Below are 20936 nucleotides of genomic sequence, written 5' to 3'. Positions count from 1 at the left end.
CGCAGAGTGGAGATGAGTTTCAGATGGCTCAGCAGGCACTCGGATAGTTTTAGAGCAACTTTGGAAGTCATTAATCATTGCAGATACAGCAGTGACAGCACACGACGGGGATGTCCGACGGCAGGAGAGGAGGCAGGGCTGGCTCGGGGAAGTCCCCATCCATGGCACCGTCCCACATCAGGAATGGGAGAAGCTGGGCCAGGCCAAAACCCCCTCTCCTGCCTCCCATCACAGCCCAGAGCTGATCCCTAGGGAAGATGAAGGAATAAAGGAATTATTCAGTGACAGGTTCCCAAATACTGCACTTCTCTGCCATTAGTCACCTCTCCATGAGTGAGCACGAAGTTACCCTTAAATGTCTGCTTAGTCCTGATAAAGCCAAAGCTAAATTCTTCACACCTAAAGCTAGAAGTGAGCATCTACATCTACGCAGGGTTCCTTCTCCCACCAAGGCCTAAGAAGCTGGTTTAAATAAATTCAAGGTCTGACACGAGGCGTGTTAGGGTCCAGCACTACACCTGCAGGTGCACAGCTGAGGCACTGCTGGATAGCAAAGCACAGCAGGGTGATGCTTTGGGGCCAGAGACGATGGCTGCCTTGTGGAAAGGTAGTGAAGTTCTCAAGTGCATGTGCCATTCATCCCTTTCCCCCCATACCTTTAATGCATGGAATAAAACTGTAGTAGAGAGATCCTTGGATCGATGTCTAGACCTTGAGTAACTTTTCAGTAATGCCGAAATCCCCACGATCCTGTTCTTTGGCAGTGAGTCCTCAGACAGATCTCTAGAAAGTCATTAAAAGTGTTGTGATTTAACTGGCAAGTAAACAGCTGACCACAAGCTGCAGCATCAGAAATCCTGCTAGTGCAAAGATGAGAAATGCATCAATATTTCATTGATTGAGATCTCCTCCCATTAATGTCTACATTGTATAAGGAAACATCTCCAAATGTCATTCTTAAAGAATAACAAGCAGTTTTATTGGAGTAAGTGCAGCCCTTCCAGTTGTCACAAGCAGGGCTATAATTATTTTTAAAGGCCTCGGAGAATTAAACTAAGTATTACCACCCTCTACAAAACGTTGTTTGTTTGTTTTTGTTTGTTGTGGGTGATCCTTGGTTTGCAGCTTGTTAGCAGCATGTCACCAGGGGATAAACACAACCACACACAAAAAAAGTCTCTTTCCCAACATCTCCTTCAAAGCGCCTCGCATGCTCCGCACGCTGCCGTTAATTGCTGATGGACACAATTGCCTCAGCTTTTTGTTGTTGTTGTTGCATAAATGTCACCACTGGTAGTTGGGGATGCATAAATACAGAGCTGGTTTATTACTTAAAGATGACAACGATGATAAATTCAGTGATTTGAAAGAAGCAAAAGGATTTCTTTGCCACAACAAGTATTGTCTGTGCTCCAGCTAACCACCAAGGTAACCACGTACCACTCGTTTGGTCTAGGAAGAACCAAGGTATGTCCTCACTGATCCAGCACGCTGCAGCAGCCTTTCACAAGCACGATGAAAACATTTGGATCCTTTAAAGCTTCTTCCATTTGCCTCATTCCTGCCTTAACCTGCACACATCCCGGGGTAGGTGGGGGTGGTTGGCTGCAGGCACAAAAACCTCGTGCACCTCGCTGGGCTCACACCAGGAGGCTGGGGCAGGGCTGGAAAGAGGGCTTTTCCCCGTCCTCATGCTTTATGCTCCATGTTCCAGTGGCGTTTTGCTTTTTGCAGTCATCTGCACAAAGTCACAGATACATTTTCTAAGTGCTGGAGCAGCTCTGCCCTTTCCTTCCCTGCAGCTCATCCTCAGCGATGCTGGGCTGTGGGAGAAGTTGGGAGGCAGCGAGGAGAGCACTCAGCCCCCTCCTGCTGCTCCCACCACAAATTTGGGGGAGAACCCTTTCCATTTTGCTTCAGCAGGGAATAGGAGTGGACTGAAGTGCTGGAAATATTACCGGCCTTGAATGGATGATCTTGCAGGTCTGACTCACACAAACCTCCCAGCGGAGTGAATGGGAGGGCTGCTGGACTAGAATTTAAAGGGAAAAAAGTCTGTATTGAGTCCCTTCCCCCCATATGGTTAGGTCTGTCTTGGGAAGGACAATATTTTCCAAACAATTTGTCATTTTTTTTTTCTGATCTCTCCTTTCCATTTGGCTCCAAAGCAAATGTGCGTGCACAGAAAGAAGTTTATTCCTTTACAATTTGCCTCTTCTGGGAAGTTTAGAAATGCTCAAATCCACTCATGTTCCAAACATCCCAATTTTCCCAAAGAAGCTGTGCGGCCTCCTAGACACTATTCCAAGGCTGCACTAACAGGGAAGGCTGCGAATGAGGGAGCGGGTCAGCTTGGGAAGCGATTTCTTTGCTATATTTGGGAATACAGAGAGACATTAATGAATGTTTGGGATGATTAAAATAAGCAATTGCACGGGGTTCTTTTGTTTGTACAGGAACAGTTTGTGCCACCACCATGCAGAATACGAGCTTGGCTTTGGAAACCATCCTTCTGGAAACTGCTTGGGTTGGGGTGGAGGTGATGTGGTGCCTCTTTGGTTGGCAGCAGGAGCATCACCTGGCGATGAGGAGCCTGGCAGTGGATGGGCATTCCCACTTGAACCCCAGCAGCTCTGCACTCCTTGGTGTCTTTGGGGCAAAACCCCCATGTGTTGTTCACATCTGCATCCATCGGATGTCTTCTCTGGGTGGGAAGCTCTATGGTGGCCATCCTCCAAGCTGGAAGCTGAAGCACAGACACTAATTCATACGCCTTTGGATCGAGCACAAAGGAAATAACAACTCTGGGCACACACAGAGAGGTTTACACTTGCAGGTTCTATTTCCACCTTATTTTAGGCACCACATCTAGGAGCTCCTTATGTCTTGCCTCAAAGTCACATGTATTTTTCCAGTACCTGGAGCCTGCTGCTAGTGCCCCAGTCCTACTGACCTCTAAGTCTTTTTCTTTTTCTTCCTTCATGGGGAAGAGTTTGGGCAGGCTTCAGCCCACAGTACCCATTCAGCAAGGACCAGCTCCTGGGCTAGGAGGCACGGGGTTTCTTTTTCATCCACCCTTGCAGCCCAAAGGCCTTAGGCAACCCCAGCCCTGCCACTCCCACATGCGTGGCTGTAAACCAGCTGTTTGCCTCTCGGGGCAAGGGACATCACTCAGAGCTTTGTCCCTCCTGAAAGCAACTCCCAGGCAAGGGATTTTCCCACGTGCGCATCTGATTTCATGGGGAACGGATCCTGGCAGCCCTGACCTGGGCTGAACATGGGCAGGATCTTGGCAACATCCCTGTATTCACCTGCCCGTAGCCACTGCTCAAATACCTTGAAAACCTGCAGCAATTCATCATCCTGGAGGACGTCCCCCAGCACCCACCCAAAGACCTGGGCAAAGCTTTTCCCGGTGCCAGCACCCAGCCAAGCCCAGCGCCAAGCAAGCTGTGACCCCGCTCTGGTGACATCGGGGCCATCTGCAGGAGGGGACGGCCGTGGGGACATCTCCCCCGCTGCTCAGGCAAGCAGACAGCCCGGGAAGCTCCCCTCCGTCCTCAGCATGTAAACATCTGCTGGAGGAAGACTTTTCTCCTAATAACACATCATTAAACATTGATTTAAAGACAATCATCTTCCCTTTCTTTAATTTCACAGCACCTTTAAAACAGCTGTTAGGCTGCAGCGGGGACGATCAGCCGCACAGGAAACGCATTGTTAGCTCCTAGCATTAAAACAGTAGAATGCATTAATTTATGAGCTCCTACTCGCTCTCCAAACGTTTTACTATGTTAATATCACCTTGATGTGCTGGTAGGCCCCGGTGCCAAAGCCTCTTTCACACAGTATGTGCCATCCTAAATTACAGGCTGGGCGCCTCCTGGAACTGCCTTTGGAAAAGTGGAGTAAAGCAGCAAGCACTAAAGTTAATATTATCTTACAGACTAACAACCAGCTAATGCTCGACATGTGAATCCCATTTACTTCTCCTCTCTATAACAAATGGCAAGTGTGGGACTGGACTGTTCCTGATTTTATGCTATTTATCTTTCTGATCCATTCCATATTCGTTGTCCTTGTTTTTCAGCTATGGCTATGGGCTGTGTGCATGTGTGTGTGTGTGTATGCAATATACTCAGCTAGCAAAGCACAAGCCATGCCCGTGGTGTTGGTGAGGTCCTCGCATCACTTGTGTGCTTTTTCTCAGGGCTGAGCCCCTTCAAATGACCCGTTGGGCTCTCAAAAACCCCAAGAGGGGGCACATGTCGGAAGTGAAGCGTCTCAAATTTCTGAAGCTCCCCTAGAAAACGAAGCTGGACAAAGGGCCTGGGGATGGATGTTTGGCTGGCAGGGCAGCAGAGCTCCCCGACCGTGTGTCCTCCGGGCCCCGTCCAGCTCTGGGCACTGCTTGCTGCCTCCCCCCACCCTGAACCCTGCACCGGGGGCTTTTTTCAGGGCATCTCCTCGGGGGGGGAGAAAAAAAAAAAAAAAGAAAAAAAAAAAAAAGAAAAAAGAAAAAAAGTGGCCGTTGCTTTCCCTCCCCCCTCAGACGAAGCGAACCAGCCGGGAGGAAATGAGGAGGGCAGGGGCCGTGGAGCCGGCAGCACGGAGCTGCCCGAGGGGTGGCCGCCACCGGCACCAGCACCGGGAGCGGCGGGGCCGCGCTCCGAGGGGGCCGGGCCCGGGGATGCCGCAGCCGGGGCACGGAGGTGCTGGTGTCCCGGTGCTGCCGGCCCTCCCCCGGCCCTCCCCCGTGTGCGGCACCCTGGGACGGGGCTGACGTCAGGAGGAGACGGGGAAATCTCCGAAGAAAAGCCCGCAGCGGCGGGCAGGGCGCGCACAGCGCCCGCCGGGCCCGGCCCCCCGCCGCCGCCGAGCGCACCGCCCGGTAAGTGCTCGGGGACGGCCCCACGCGTGTCTCCCCCCGGCGCCCGGACCGCCCCCACGCGTGTGTGTCCCCCACCGGGACCGCCCCCACGCGAGTCCACCCCGCGCTCCCCCCCACCTCTCCCCGGTGGCCCCGGTGCGCGCCCCCACTCTTGTGCCCTGCGCTGGCCGCGAGTCCCCACGCGTGTCCCGTGGGGCACGGCCCGCCCCCGGCTCCCCCCTCTCGCCTCCCCCGGGCGGCGGCCCGGAGGTGCGGAGCCTCTCGGGGCCGGGCCGGGAGACAAAGCGGGGCCGGGGGCGCGCCCCTCGCCACCGCCTCGCCTCGCCGCCGGCCCCGCTCCGCGCTCCGCGCCCGGCCGCGGCCCTTGACATCTTTTTACACCGCGCATAAATTCTTTCGGGGCCTCTGCGCTTCGTCAGCCCTGACAAATGCGCTGGGAAATGCAATTCCAGAGGAGTTACCTCATTTTATATGTTATTTCATTTTATGTTGTTTTATTTTATTTTATTTTATTTTATTTTATTTTATTTTATTTTATTTTATTTTATTTTATTTTATTTTATTTTATTTTATTTTATTTTATTTTATTTTATTTTATTTCATTTTATTTTATTTCATTTTATTTTATTTCATTTTACTTTATTTCATTTCATTTCATTTCATTTCATTTCATTTTATTCCATTTTCTTCTATTTTATTCTACTCTAGTCTATTCTACTCTAGTCTAGTCTACCTTATTCTATTCTACTCTATTCTATTCTACTCTATTTTATTCTACTCTATTTTATTCTATTCTATTTCATTCTCTTTTACTCTATTCTCTTTTACCCTACTTTACCCCAACACACCATTTTCAGCCCCCAGCCCTTCTGCTCGGGGCTCTCCGCGGCGCGGCCGCTGCCCGGTGCCCGTCCCTGCTGTACCGGCGGCAGCAGCAGCACCAGGGGAAGGAGCAGGGGGGCTCCGGTGGTCCGGGCCGAGCCGGGGGCAGGTGGCAGGGCCAGGGGTGCTCCGTGTCCCCCCCGACGGCTTCTGGGGAGGCTCTGCCGGGGCTGCGCGGCCGCGGAGGAGACTCGCGGGACAGAGCCTGGGCCATCGATGAATTAATTCCCTGCTCAGAAAAAGAATATTCCGCAGTTCCTCTGCTTTGCTTTTTTTTCTTTCTTTCTTTCTCGCTTATTTATTTTTTCTTTTTTTTTTATTGGACAAAAAAAAAAAATAAAAGGCACTTTTTAGGAGCTACATAGGGCGCGTGTCTCGCAGCACCGCTCCGGGATAACGCTGCGCACAACGGGAGCGAAATTCTTAGAGAGTGTGGAAAAAGGTTTATTTTTTCTGCGTGTTAACCATGCTGAAAGCCTGCGAGGCTCCCCACTAACGGCATCTTTAGAAGAGTTTTCTAGGTGTCGCGCTGAAATAATTGTCCCTAGGAGGGCTTTCTGTTGTTTCATCCTCTCTCCTTAAATTTTGCCAACCTCGCTGTAAGCGAACACAAACGCCGAGGCACGAATTGAACAAAAAACAATACTCAAGTGCGTGTCGTGAGGACCGAGACGCCGTTTGCTTGCTTTATAATAAATTTAAAATACATAATTTCTCCTTAACAAACCAAGGTGCGTGTTCTCCGCGCTATTCCCAGCGCCAGCTTGAGCCGCTGATCTAAAAATTGACTTCCAAATAATCGCTGAGAGCTACTTCGCTTGGAGAACCTCCTCAAAAATCCTTCTTTTGCCTGAAATACGGACAGGGTCCTGGAAATCCCGTGCTGGAGCTGTGGCAAGGCTTCCCGGGAAAGTTTTAGCCGAGTTAATCTCGCCTGTGAGCGAGGCAGATATTTCCTACCGAAACCCACCGCCGAACAATAACCTGGCGGGCTCTGCAGCCTGTCCTTTACAGTTGGTTTTTATTGTTCACGCAGATTTTATTATGAAATCGTGTATTTCCAAGGATACAGCCTGCTCGCCGTGCTTAGGGAAGGGAGCGTCTTGCTCCGAGAAAATTGACTGCGGGGTGAGCGATGCGTTATTTCCCTCCCGTGATGAGCAGCCCGGATAGATGCTGCTTTTAAATAACAAAAGGGGAGGAGAAAACATTCTCTAGTAAAGCCGAATTCCTTCGTTAGACCGCCTCCTAAACGTGCTAATAAAACTAATTCGTTTTATTTGCCCTCGACTTTTATATCTAACCTCGCGCGCTGATTAGCGCAGCCCTCTTGCAGGCGGTGTGCTCCTACCTCGCCCCGAGATGTCCCGGTCCCACACGGCCCTTCCCGAGGGGAACCGGCCCCAAAAGTGTCCCCAAGCCTCATCCCGACGGGGTTTGCTCCCCGGGCCCCGGGACCGAGCGGGGCCGCCGGCAGCGGGGGAGGTCAGTGTGCCCTGGGGGAGAGATGGGGGGAAAAAAAAGAAAAGAAAATCGGAGCTGAAGGCACACAAAGGTGAATTGTTTCTCCGATTTTGCTTTTTGAAGCAGGAAACGTGGGGCTCTGCAGAGATTCGCTGCTGTTCTGAGAACATTAAAGAGCCCAGCGCGTTATTAGAATATTTCAGCCTTTCAGGAAATGTTGTGTTTAGGGGAAATGTGTTTCCCCCATCCATACACTGCAGCAATTAAGAGGTTGCTCGCCTGAAACAAGGTGGGGGAAACCCACAAGGAAACATAATACCGGTGGTTCCAAACGCTGCCTCCTTTTCTGCGGAAGAACGATCCCAACAAATGCCAAGGGGGTGCCAGGGCCTTTGATAATCTTCCATCAGAGGCATCTTTTTTGGTCTACAAAACACATTTCGGATGTAAAGATGCCCAGAGTAACATGAGCAGGCTACCTAGCAAGAGCCGCTGCCCCTTCCTCCATCAATTAATAAGAAAAGCATGTTCCCTCTGCTCGGAAAGGGAATTGTGGGACCGTATTGGACTTTTCCCTTCTCTTCCCCCCACCCAGAGAAAAAGCCCCCCGGGTCCCCCGGCTGCCCAGCGCCTGCACGTGGGCTGCCAGCAGCAGTTGTTCGGGTGCCTTTTCTCGGAGCACGCTTCGGTGTTTGTGGCCTGAAGGATGCGGAAAGGGCCGCGAAAGCAGCTCGGGGTGGGACCGTGCTGCCTGGCATTTAGGGAGAAATCAGCCCAGGAGGAGGCTCGGGAGATGGTTTTATTTTCGGGGCGAGGGTCGGGGGAGGAGGGCCGAGGGGAACCCCCCTGCCTGCTTCCAGCTGCACAAACCCGAACAGGAAAAACCGTTCCTCCAGCCGTCAGTCGCTGCGTTTCAAGAAAGCCTTGGGGTATCATTTGTATCTGTCAGAAAACATTAAGCCTTCAGCTTTTTCATCCCGTTTTTGCAAGCGCTGCCGTTGGCCGTCGGCGCTTGGGGCAGCCCCGGGCCGGGGGGGGATCCGAGGGGCTCGGGGCCCGGGACGAGCTGCAGCGGGGCTCCGGCAGGCTCCGGCACACACCGGTTGTCCCGCGAGGTGCCACAAGCCGAACGCCCCCAGAAAAAAAAATAAAAATCATTTTCTCCCCAGAAAACTCAGTTCCCCCCCTCTGGGTGTGAATAGCGGGGAGGGCCGGGGCGGTGGGGCAGGGCCGGCCGGGCCGAGGGAAGCGTGGAGCCCCCCCGGCCCATGCTTTTTGGCAGAGGGCAGAGGCGCATCGGGGGCTTTGGGGGGCCAGGGAGGCCAGGGAAAGCCGCCGACGAGCGGCAGCGGCGCAGCGCTGCGCGGAGGGGCCCTGCGCGCCCGCGGAGGCGGAGGCTTGGCCGGGCCGAGGAGCGACGGGGGCTGCAGATCCAAAAGGGGCTGATTTCGTTTTGCTCAGCTTCTTAGGAAAATTGCTCTCCTGGCTGCGCAGAGGAGGACAGGCCGGCTAAGAGCCAGCGTAATTTTCCACCTTCCTTCCCTGAGCGATTTAACATGCTCTCTCGGCTGGGTTTCTTCCCCCTCTCTCTGCTTCCCTCTGTCCGTCCTCCAGTCCCGGCCGCCCGCGGGGACACCCGGCTCCGGCTGCGGAGGGCATCCCGCAGGGCTGCGGGGTTCGTTCCGTGGCCGCCGTGATTTGGGGGATGCTCGTCTTCCTCTTAGGACCGTGGCAGAGGAGGGGAGCAGGGGGCAGCTACAGTGGCGGCGGGGAGCGCTGGGCTCTGCCTTGAGCGGGGCCGCACGATGGGGGGGGGGCGATGCTGTTTGGGGCAGGACCCCCGACGGACACCGCACCGATGGACATCTCTCCCCGGTACGCCGCAGCAGCAAATTCCGGCCCGGAGGAGCGGTCGGAGCTCCGCGGGGAGCTGCGCTTTCCTGCGCGCATCCCTGTGCGCATCGCCCCGTCTGCTTGTTCCTGACACGCCTGGGCAGCCGTGGGCCAGAGCCACGCACCAGAAAAGGCCGGGAGCAGGGGCTGGAGGGTAAAACCCTCTCATTTACCCGTGCGGGGGACATTTTCATGGTAGGAAGCTTTAAAAATGGCCCTGAGCCCTGTCAAGGAGCAGCCGGCTCTGCGCGCAGAGGAGCTGCACACTTCCAGCCGCTGTCACCTCCCCGTCGATGTCTCCTGCTTAAGCTAGTGGCAATAGCCCTCTGCCACCCCCGCACCTCCCGCCGGGCACTTTTGGGAGGGTTTTATTATTCATGTTGTTTTCCTACAGCAACTCCCAGCCGCGGGGCTCCACCAAGGAGCACCCTATGGAGGTTGGCTGGCTTGTCTTGGCTTTGCTTGGGCTTGCTTTGGCTGGGCTTGCTTTGATGGAGTTTGGTTGGGTCGTGTTTAGGTTGGTTTGTCTTGGGTTTGGTTGTTTTGGGTTGGGTTGATTTGTTTTGGTTTGTCTTGGTTTGATTTGGTTTGGTTTGTCTTGGTTTGGTTTAATTTAGTTTGGTTTGGTTTGGTTTGGTTTGGTTTGGTTTGGTTTGGTTTGGTTTGGTTTGGTTTGGTTTGGTTTGGTTTGGTTTGGTTTGGTTTGGTTTGGTTTGGTTTTTCTTGGTCGAGTTGGATTGGGTTGAGTTGTCCGGGCATGGGTTTGGTTGAGTTGGGTTGGAGAAACTCTCCCTCCCCCTTTGCCTTACTGCAGCTCTTTTTTTATAGAGGGCTTCCCTCTCCTCTCAGGCAAAGGTGCGCTCGGGAGGAGATGCTTTCATTTTTGTAACAATTCCCAATAATTTATAGACTGAATCTGAGTCTATACAATGCTAATAAACCTGAAGAGGAAAAGCTGGCAGAGACTTAACTTCGCTGCCTGATATACGGCCCAGGTGGTTCTGCCTTGGCTACAAACGCTGCAGCCAGCCGGGGTGGGAGCTCCTGTCCGAAAACAAATCCCCAGTGTGGGACTTATCCTGGGGCTTCTGGGGGGGCTGTCCGCCCCTTCGGGAGGCACAGGGGGTCCTTCCCTCATTCAGACGTGTCTTGACCTCTTCTTAACGGAGTTATCACAGCCGTGGCCGACGCTGATTTATTTATAAGCGCCATCCCTCGTTCTGGGATTATTTATAGCAGACGGCAGCGGAGCGGTGAATTTGCGGGGCCCCCGGTGTGCTACAGCTCCGGGGTGCAGCCCTCGGCCGGGGGAGCCCCTGGTGCGGAGATTTCCCACGCAAAACCCTCGGCTGAGCTCTGCAGCCCCTCCGAGCCCCCCAGCCCGAGTCTCCCCCTGCCTCTCCCGGCCCTTCCCACGCCCACGCGGGTCACGGCTCCCCCGGGACGGCCCCGCGGGGACGGGAGGCTGCCGGGCCTCCGCCGCCGGCCTCCCCTCGGAGGGGGGACATCGAGGCTAGACCTGGGGTCCGGGCCTGCGGAAAGGCGAGGTGTGACGCCACGGAGCGAGGCGTGACGTCACGCGGGTGGACGTGACGTCATGGGGGAAAACCGCCCGAGAAGGGACGCGCCCCGCGCCCCGAAACGGAGCGAGCCCGGCACGAGGAGAGGGGGGAAAGCGCAAAGCTGGGGCCTGCGGGTGCGCCCTGCAGGGTTGTCGCGACATGTGCTTGTCCCGACAGAGGTGGGCAGAAGCAGTGGCCTCGGCCCTGTGCGACAGGAGCCTCCCGGCCCCAGAGAGCACGGAGGGAAACGATGCCCCAGACCCACAGAAATCCCCTATAAGACATTCAGCCGCTGCGTGGCACCGCGGACCCGTGCGCTAGGGTGCGGCAAAACCCTGCCCCACGGCCGGGCACGGACACGCGTGGGGAGGCCAGGAGAGGACCAGGGGAGAGCCCTGCTCGGTCCCTTCCTCCCAAAAGCCCCTCGAGAGCGGCGGGACCGGCCCGTTACTCCCCATCAAACCCCGGGGGCTGTGGCCGGGGCCGGGCCCCCCCCCCAAACCCTTGGTCCCGGGGACCCCCCAGAAGCTGTCCCCGGCCTTATCGCTGCCTGCACCTCGGGGAAAACCCGCTCGAGGCCCGAGCTGAGCCTTCCCCTGCGCCCGGCGGGAGGATTTGAGCCTAGAACGAATTTTTAAAATATATTTTATAGAGCAGAACAAAAACTGTAAATTCGGCAGAGTGAACAAAAAAAAAAAAAAAAATAGAAAAAGAAAGAAAAATCCCGCCTCCGGTTTGAAGGCTGCTGCGAGCAGTAGGTTTAAAATAGCCGGAGTGGAGCAGCCGGGCTGTTGGCAGCCTCCCTCCCTCCCTCCCTCCCTCTAGCACGGCTCGCCTGGCTCCATCCTGCTCCCGCTGAGAGCGGAGGAGCCCCCGGAGACCTGCCCGGGGCTGCAGAAAATACATATATATATAAAAAAATAATAATAATAAAAAATAATAAGAAAGAAGAAGATGGGACTGCGAAGGGTGCACGCTTGCAGTCCTGTCACCCTCACCCCCCACCCAGAGGAAGGTCGACAGCACCTCTCGCTTCTCCCCCGGGAGCAGTCCCCGTCCTTCCCCAGCATCAGCTGAGCCCCCCCCGGCCCCAGGGCCCCAGCTGCTGAGAGCTGCGGATTAAGCCAAGTCCGGCCTGAGCGGCCTCGAAATTGTCTGGTTCACCTCGGGTGCCCGAAATCCCCCGTCGTTTGCAAGCTCCTGAGCTGAATTTGGCCAAGAGCTGCGGACAGACACAAGGACCTTAAAATGCCCCCCAAAAATAGAGAAAAAAAAAATAAGGCGGTGGGGGTAGAGACCTGAGTGCGACAGCACCTACCTGTGCACACCCTTAACTGCACAAGGCGCTGTAGATCAGAGGTGAGGGGGTTGAGGCTGAGAGTTTGGGGCATCCCCCGGCCCCATGGGCAAGGGGGGGGCGGCCCCTGCAGCCCCCCGGCTCTGGGGGCTCTGCCGGGGGGTGCGGGGCGGGCCCGGCTGCATCACCCCGGCGGGGTAGGAAAAAAGCCTGCACGACTGGAACATTGCTTCCCTCCACTTTCCATAAACCAGTTCAAAAGTTCTCTCGCACATCTTTACTTGATTTGAAAGCAAAATAGAGTGTCAGGATGGATCAGTTAAAGCGAGCCGAGAAAATAAAGAGGAGAGAAGGTCCTTTCCCCGGGCGCAGTCGCAGCCAGGGTCCCTCTGCCCCATCCCCTCGCCCTGTCCCCCAGAGCACCCCTCACCTGCCCCCAACCCGAGGGCTTCCCGTGTTGTTTTTTTCCACCTCCCCACACACCGAGGCGTTCTCCGGGAGGGCCCAAGGCCCGGCCTGTTGGGGAGGGACACAGAGGGTTGCTTTGGGATGGAGACCCGGCGTTATCCGCGATGCGCCGGGAGATGCTGCCCTGGGAGCGTCCTCCAGGAGCTTTATTCTAACCCCCTCGGCGAGAGAAAAGGAAAAAAAAAAAAAAAAAAAAAAAAAAAGTTAAAAAAGGCTGAAACCGGTTCAGGCACAAATCCCAGGAGGCCGACCCCAAAGAAATCCCCCTGAGACCCGCCGTGGGGTCCCTGAGTGCTGCGCGGGGTGCCGGAGGGGGGGGTGCAGGGTGCGGAGGTGCCACCGTGAGCACGGGCGCAACCTGCGCGCTGCCGGCGGGATGGGGAGGGGGAAAGGATGGGGGTGCTGTCACCCCCCCCCCCAAAAAAAAAAAAGGCTGGGGACAGGCTGGGGGGTGGAGGCCAGCCGGCCTGCGAGCGGCTGGGAATGATTTTCCACCTTCCCATTCGTTTCTGAAATATTTTTTATACCTCGCCGAGGCTGGGGGAGGCTGCGGGAGGCTGGGGGGGGGCTTTGGGGAGGGGGGCGGCACCCTCGCAGCAGAAGCGGGAGCAGGGAGAAGGGGTCGGGAGGGGGGGTCCCGGCGGGAGGGGGATGCGCGGGGGGCTGCGCGGGTTCGGCCGCGGGCGCGCAAGGAGCGCGCATCGGCGGGGAGCGCGCAGACAGGTCCGGGTCCGCCCGGCCGGGCTGGGCGAGCGCTAGATGGAGTGATGCATGAGCGAGACGGGGAGGTTTTAACCTTCAGGGGGAGGAGCCGCGTTTAACTACAGGCATTTGTTCTAGGGCAGGTCACTTTAATCTCTTTAGCTTTAAACTGTCCAACTCGCAACTCGCGTTTCTCTATAAGGGATCTTTACCACTTCCCTGCCTATGCGGCCGGAGTGCCGTGCCTCTCCCCGAGCAGAGACGAGCGGCTTCGAGGCGCTGCCCAGATCTCTTCTTCCGACACCCTTAAAATTATACTGTTAGTAATAAGTGGATTTGCTTTTGTTTTTGTTGTTTGCTTTTTTTTTTTCCTTAAAAAAAAAAAAAGGAAAGAAAAAAAAAAGAAACCAAAAAAAAAAAAAAAAAGCTCCTTGTTCCTTTCTGTGTGGAATAAACACCTGCAAACTCCCCCAGGCAGCCCGGCGCCCCTGCCATGGATTCCTTTAAAGGTGGAATGAATTTGGAGAGACTGCCCGAGAGCTTGAGACCCCAACCCTCCCATGACATGGCTTCCAGCTTCCATTTGCAAAGATCCTCGGAGCCCAGAGACCCGATCGAGAACTCAGCCAGTGAATCCTCCGACACGGAGGTGCCAGGTAACCCCCCCGCGGCCCCGGCCCGCTCCCCCCCTGCGCCGCCGCCCCCTCCCCACCGCTCCTTCCCCTCCCCGGGCGGCCGGCGCTGCTCTGCCCGCGCCCCCCGCGCAACCGGAGCCCTTGGGGTGCCGGGGGGCAGCAGCCGCCGCTGCCCCCGGTGCCTGCATCCCCCCAAAAAACCCCACGGAAGGGGCGAGAGGGGGCCAGGGGCCCGCATGGAGCGGCCGCGCTGACAGCCGCGGAGAGGGACACGCGTGGCCACCGAGCCCATCCCACGAGCTGCTTTTTTATTATTTTTTTTCTTCTATATTTTTTCTTTCTTTTATTTATTTTTTTTTAATAATTTAGATAGTTATTAATCGATCGGGTCGAAGGGAAAGGGGGGACTCTTCGGGGAGCGCGGTTTTGCCGGAGGTTTCTGAAATAGTGTCAGCTTTTGCCCGGGTTTATTTTCCAGCTCGGGAGGTGCAGGCATGGAAAAAGATCTCTCTGTCAAAGGAGGGGGGGGAGGAAAAAAAAATTAAAAAAAAAAAAATTAAAAGGGCCCGCAGAGCAGGAGAGGTGGCGTGGGGCCGCCGCCGAGGGGATGTGCGCGGCCGCGGAGAGGTTTCGCGCAGAGCTGCGCGCTTTGCAGAAGCTCCCAGCGCCCTGAGCACCATGTGCAAGGGCTGCAGGGAAAGCTGTGGTTTCCCAGTTTGTATTCAATTAAAGTAGCAACATTTCTAGGATGACAAGGAAAGCTAGGAGAAGGAAACAAAAGCTGCAGGAAGGAGCGTGATACCCGTTCTCCACCGAGACCTTCTCGGGAGAAGTTTATGTCTCATTTCACTTATTTTTTTTCCTGGGTGATGGTGCTCTTCTCACTTTTAGCAGGTCCTAGAATCTAGAGAGTGGCCGCGGCGCGGGCCAGTCCCGAAGTGGCACACGGTGATAAAAACAGGGGCTGGCTTGTGCCTCCCAGGCTGATTCGCAAACAAAGTTAGGGACCGGCGTCTGGAAGGGACTGCGAGATTAGAGGGGATTATTTGAGATTAGAGAGGGAGATTTGCTCCATTTTGCACTACCCCTGTATGTGACCCCTCGGTGCCGGGGCAGGGCTCAGGACCCGCGTGCTTTTCTTCTCCGAGCAGCTACAAAAAACCTTTCACGATTTCTTTTATTTTCTTTCTTTATTTTTTTTCTTTTTTTGTTTTTCCTTTTTAAAATTATTATTATTATTTATTTTTAAAGGCACAAATGCCAATTAAACGTAACGTGTGTAATGTTTTGAAACTGTAACAGGGCCGGGCTCGGAGGCCGGATTTTTACCGAAATCACGGCCAGCCTAAACCCGGCGCGGGGGCTGCGGCCACAGCGCTTTGCCTTGCGCTCCCCCTGCCCGGGACCCTCTCGGCCCGGTTCCTGCGGGCCTTTCCCGGCCGGGAACGAGAGCAAAGCCAGCCCCGAGCCGGAGCCGTGCGGGTTTCTTTTATTTTGCTTTCTCTTTCCCGCGGCGTGCAGCTCGGCCGGTCCAGCCCAGGCCGGGTAGCGATGTGCTGCTGCTGCTGCTGCTGCAGGCCGTGCTGGCTCTGCAAACCCCTCACCGCACACAGGGGCTGCAATCCTGCCCCTACACAGCTTTGGGGTTTCCATTTCAGCTCTGTTCTCCCCCCCCCCCCTTTTATTACGGAGGCGAAAAGCGATCGCTGGGTGACTTTGCAAGGACGAGTCCTCCCGGCCTTCGGATGCAGCCCGCGATTATTTTTAGCCTCCCGGCCACCTCGCAGGGGTCGGGGCTGCACAAACGCCCCCGAGCCCCCCGGGCAAGCCGCCCCCGGGAGCCGGGCAGCGGGCCCCGAGCCCCTCCGGCTCCCCTTAGGCAGCAGCAGCAGAACGGGGCCGAGGGGGGGTGGCAGCCCCCAGCCCGGCACCGCCGTGCCCAGGGGGGACCCCGACCCCCGGCCGCACCTTTCCCGGCCCAGCCCGTCTCGTTCCAGCCTTCCCACCCCATTCCCCGCGCCTAATCCCGGCCAAACCCAGGCTGAGAGAGCAGAGAAGGGCGATAAGAAAGGGGAGCGGGGCTCTGTCCCCCGTGGCCGTGGGGCCTGGGAGGGATTCCTGCTTCCAGGCCGCGCAAATCCCCATCGCGAAAGCGCGCCTGGTTTTTGTTGTTGTTGTTGTTGTTTGCTCTTTTCGATACGGCTTTTCTTTTTTTTTTTTTTGCTTTTTTTTTTTTTTCTTTGCAGTGGGCTTTGCTCAGCCTCGGGTTAAAATAAACATTGAAATCCTAAAAGCAGCTAAAGAAAAGAAAAGGAAAAAAAAAATGGGGGAGTGGAGAGGTAGAGAGAGGGTGCCTTTTGCAATTAATTGCTGCTGCCTTTTACATCCCTACCCTGCCAAAGTTTCCTGTCGCAGCCGAGCACAACAAAGAAAATGGAGCAAAGATCGCGCCTTAGGTTTAAGGGAGTAAAGAAGGTGCCGTGGCCGGGCAGAGAGGCCGGTGCTGCAGGGAACCCGCTCCCCCCCCCGGGTTTTCTCGCCCCTCGGGCCCGCTCCGAGCCGGGCAGTCCCGGGGGTCCCGCTGCCTCCCCGGGGGTCTGAGTCCGGGCCGGGCTGGGCGCTGCCCCCCCCCGGGACGGGGAGCCCCTGCCTGGGTGCAGGGCCCCTGGGAACCGGGTGGGTGCCCCCGGTAGGGCGGGCAGGGGCGGGGGCGGGGGGCGGCGAGTCTGCTTTGTGTGCCTGCATTTCTGTCTGAACAAAACAAAAAGAAAAAAAAAAAAAAAGAAAAAAAAAAGAAAGAAAAACAAAAACAAACAAACAAACAAAAAAATCCCACGACACCCCACCGCAGAAAAAGAACGAAGCGGCGAGCAGAAAAACGAGGACGGGGCCGCCGACGACCCGGCGAAGAAGAAGAAGCAGCGGCGGCAGCGGACCCACTTCACCAGCCAGCAGCTGCAGGAGCTGGAGGCCACCTTCCAGCGGAACCGCTACCCCGACATGAGCATGCGGGAGGAGATCGCCGTCTGGACGAACCTCACTGAGCCCCGAGTCCGGGTAAGAGGGGTGCAAAGGGGGTGGGGGGGGGCAGGGGAACAACCCCTTGCGGGAGCCGCTCCGGCGACTTGCGAGGCTTGCGGCTCCCGGCCGCCCTGGCCATGATTTTGAATTGCTAAACTCGGCGGCGGGGCCGGACAGGAGAAATTCACCCCCCGGCCGAGGAGATGCTGCCCCCGAAAAAGCTGGGCCCGGAGCCGGGAGGAGGCCGGAGGGAGCCGGGTGTGGGGCAAAGTCCCCCCGGTGGGCACCCCCCTCGCCCTTTGGCTTCGCCGGCACACGGGGAGGGCGATCTCCCGTGGCACGGCTCTGCTCTGCCGCAATGCGGCCGCGGAATCGCCGCTCGGCCCCCCGGGACCGGCCCCAGCCCCAGCGCGGAGCCGTGCGGCCCCTCCGCGCCCCGCCGCGCATCTCCCGCGGCTCCCCCGGGGGCTCTTTGCAGAGGCCGTCGGTGGGCAACGTGAGGGACAAGGGCTGCGGGGCGCTTACACTGCAAAGGCAATGAGCGCTGTAGACGCAGAATTGTAAGGAGAAGGAGCCTGGTCTTTACACGCCTCGGATGGCACCTCGGAATATATATATATAGCCCCGGCTGTTATTTAGGGGGAGATTTACGCGTGAGATAGCGAGCGGCCAAACCGGAGCGGCTCGGGCTGTGCTGACCCGCAGCCTCTCTGCTCTGTGCCCAGCTCCCCTTGGCGTCTCCACCCGGGACATTTCCCCGCGTGGAAAAGCGAAGCGGCAGCGCCCGGAGCAGGAGCCAGGGAGAAAAAGGAGGTGCGGGGAGAGTGGGGTCCCCCCTGGCCCAAAAAATCCGTTTTTGTCTCGGTCATTAAACATTGAGTGGCCGACTCGGATGGCGAAGATTTTGTTTAAAATCTTTCAAGAGTAAACAGCCGCTGCATCGGAAAGCATTGTCCTAATTGCGTTTAAAACAAAACAAAGCCGGAGCGGAGACTAAACTGCATTAATATTGCTGGGATATTTCAGGAAGCAAATAAAACTAATATATGAGTAGCCATTAACATAATTTCGTTCTCCCTCTGTGTGGAGATGTTTTGGTTTGATGTTCTGAGATTGCAGATTGCAAATCTAACCTTAATTTGCTGTGAGGGCCTTCCTTTAAAATGTCTAGGAGCCATAATTAAAACTATTACCCTCATTTTCAGGAAATTCCTGTCTGGAAGCACCTTCCGAGGAGTATATTACAGGTTTCGAACATGTTGGCTTTCGTTTCCTCTTCATATTTATACGGGATTCTTTTCATTATTGTTATTTTTTGTTTCAATAGACCCCGCCATCCCTTCCCTCCAAGTTTCCATCCTTGAGCCCACAGTTTAATAGGAGTTGCGCCATTCCTGCGCTGGGAGGGGAGGCCCCGGGAGCTGCCCCTGCGCCGGCTCCGAGGGGCGCGGGGAGGGAGCGCAGCCTCCGCGGGGCCGGGGGCACGGAGCCGCGGGGAGTCCGGGGAAGCGCGGCCGGAGAGGTTGGCCGTGCTGCTTTTTTAACCTGGGAAGAGAATTTGGCACTGCCCGGCCCCGGCCAGCTCCTCCTGCCCCGGCTCATGGCTCGCATCACGGGGGGCTTAAGCGCTTTCCGAGGGCTAAAAAAAAAATAATACGAGAGAGCCTGGATCAGGTTTTTGCATCAAACACCAGGAGCGGCCCCCGCTTCTCTGTTCCCTAGTCAGGGCTGTAAATTCTCATTAGATATAAAGGCAGAGGCTGCATCCATCCAAGGGCGATGCAGGGCCTGATTTTTTTTTTTTTTTTTTTAAACCTAAACATACTAATCCAATCCCCTTTTTTATGATCTGTAACAGGGGACTTTTATTACACAGCATTAGCATTCGGAAACACGGCGGAGCCGGGGCGAGCCGGCCCTAATCAGAGCGGGCCGTGCCTTCGCCCCGTGGAGAGGGGCGAGGGGCGGAGGGGGAGAGCCGGGGGGACGCGGCTGGGACCGAGGCGCGCACCCGCGGGCACCCGCGCAGCCGGGCTGGCAGATGCCGCCGACCGCTCCCTGCGCGCACAGCCGCGCAGCGAGATGCGCGGATTTTGGCTCCCGTGGAGGGGGGCCGGGGGCCGCGCAAGAGGCTGTGCGCGGCCGGGGAGCCGTGGCCGGAGCCTGCGGAGGTTGGGGGGCGTTTGGCCGGCCCCCTGCTGTCCCCTGGCCGCCTGCTGCTCGGGGCGGGGGGCTCCGGGCGCGCATCTTTGCGCGCTGCGCGCATCCTCTGCGCGGCCGCCGTGCGCGCCTCGGCGCTGACCGTGCCGTGTCCGTCCCTCCCGCAGGTGTGGTTCAAGAACCGCCGAGCCAAGTGGAGAAAGCGGGAGCGGAACCAGCAGATGGACCTGTGCAAGAACGGCTACGTGCCGCAGTTCAGCGGGCTCATGCAGCCCTACGACGACATGTACGCCGGCTACCCCTACAACAACTGGGCCACCAAGAGCCTCACCCCGGCGCCTCTCTCCACCAAGAGCTTCACCTTCTTCAACTCCATGAGCCCCCTCTCGTCGCAGTCCATGTTCTCGGCTCCCAGCAGCATCTCCTCCATGAACATGCCGTCCAGTATGGGCCACTCGGCCGTGCCGGGCATGGCCAACTCCGGCCTCAACAACATCAACAACATCAGCGGCTCCTCGCTCAACTCGGCCATGTCCTCGCCGGCCTGTCCCTACGGGCCGCCGGGCTCGCCCTACAGCGTCTACCGGGACACTTGCAACTCCAGCTTAGCCAGCCTCAGACTGAAATCAAAGCAGCACTCCAGTTTCGGCTACAGCAGTTTGCAAAGCCCCGGCTCTAGTCTAAACGCCTGTCAGTACAACAGTTGACGGACTTGACACAAACCACCTCCGACAAACACCGCCGACAAAGCAAAGCAGAAACTAAGCGACGTTTAACGGAAAAGAAAAAAAAAAATGAAATAAAATAAATAAAATAAGAACCCGATGATGACTAAAAGCAAAACCCGAGCAAGTGAGAGAGGAAAAAAAAAAAGTAAAAAAAAGAAAAAATATATATATAAAACCCGAAATCTCCGCGGACTTCGATTGTCTAAAAAAAAATAATGAAAACCGACGACACAACCAACAAAGCAGCGCTTTTTAAAACAAACAAAAAAAAATTATAAAAATTAAACATCAAAAAAAAAAAAAACGTTAACGGACCAGAAAACTTTTGCAAGAGACATCGAAATCTGGTACATGGATGAGTTGCAATTTTTCTCTGGATTATGCGGGTTGTATGTGTTTACTTGAACTTGCACAGGAGTTTGTAAGGCGGCCGCTTCCCCGCGGGGAGAGCGGCGAGGGAGGGAGACGCCTCGGTGGTAAGAGCTGGTGGGACGGTTCTTGGCCGCTTGTCGCACGGGAAGAGTTTGGTTAATGTTTACCACTGAGAAACAGAATCACACTCAAAAACGACAAAAAAAAAAGAAAGGGGGGGGGGGGGAGAAAAAAAATATAATTCGCAGAGGAGTTTCTGCGGGAAAAATGGTAAAAATATTAGGTATGAAACTATAAAAAATAATAATGACAAGGGTCAACCACTTATATAAGGTTATATTTATATCTGCCGTTACATTGTGCCGGATCATTGTCCTTGGCCGTTGAATAAACTGTTTTTAAAATGCATGATTCTTGATGTTTTTTCTTTAGTTGGAAGCTATAATCCAGTCATTCCTGATACTAAGCAGCTCAAGGTTCCTACCTCTTCATCCTTTCCAAAAGACTGCAGTATCCCCGGTTGTGAGAGAGCACAGATACCCTCCAGCGATGCAAAAACTGTTCAGCTTTTTCCCATCCAAAGTCTTATCCTGATAATGAAATTATCATTCACCTTTATTTAAATGCAGGCTGTTTTTTTTTTTTTTTCTCTTAAAAAATATTAAAAACATTTTTAGAGTGTCTCAAAAAATAATAATAATAAAATAAGACCAAAAATGGTCTGTTATGAAGTGAATCCAGATACTGCATCTCTGCTAGAGAAACAGCGAGCCTCGGCGTCCGGAAAGGTTGCTTAGCAAAGCTGAAAGCGTTCCTTGCTTTTCTAACTGTGAAGGAAAAACAAGGAACCAAAAATGATCT

At 55.4% G+C, this 20936-nt stretch overlaps 1 protein-coding gene across 3 annotated transcripts; it reads left to right on the top strand.

Moving 5' to 3' along the window:
• Nucleotides 1-4767: 4767 nt before the first annotated feature.
• On the top strand, nt 4768-20483 carry PITX1 (paired like homeodomain 1). Of its 3 annotated transcripts, none has more exons than XM_084535720.1 (4): nt 4768-4891; nt 13634-13815; nt 16646-16851; nt 19143-20483. In XM_084535720.1, exons 2-4 carry the CDS (start codon nt 13653-13655, stop codon nt 19680-19682), a joined length of 909 nt encoding a protein of 302 aa, XP_084391846.1. In that variant the 5' UTR covers nt 4768-4891; nt 13634-13652; the 3' UTR covers nt 19683-20483. The 3 variants fall into 3 exon arrangements, with proteins under 3 accessions (XP_084391846.1, XP_084391848.1, XP_084391847.1); XM_084535722.1 differs by having other exon boundaries at nt 4863-4891; nt 13638-13815; XM_084535721.1 differs by lacking the exon at nt 4768-4891 and adding an exon at nt 13336-13478.
• Nucleotides 20484-20936: the final 453 nt, after the last annotated feature.

Source organism: Aythya ferina, assembly GCF_964211825.1.
Source record: "Aythya ferina genome assembly, chromosome: 14".
NCBI classification, from domain to species: Eukaryota; Metazoa; Chordata; class Aves; order Anseriformes; family Anatidae; genus Aythya; species Aythya ferina.
The sequence above is the reverse complement of the archived record's forward strand: the minus strand, read 5'-3'. Positions and strand labels throughout refer to the sequence as shown.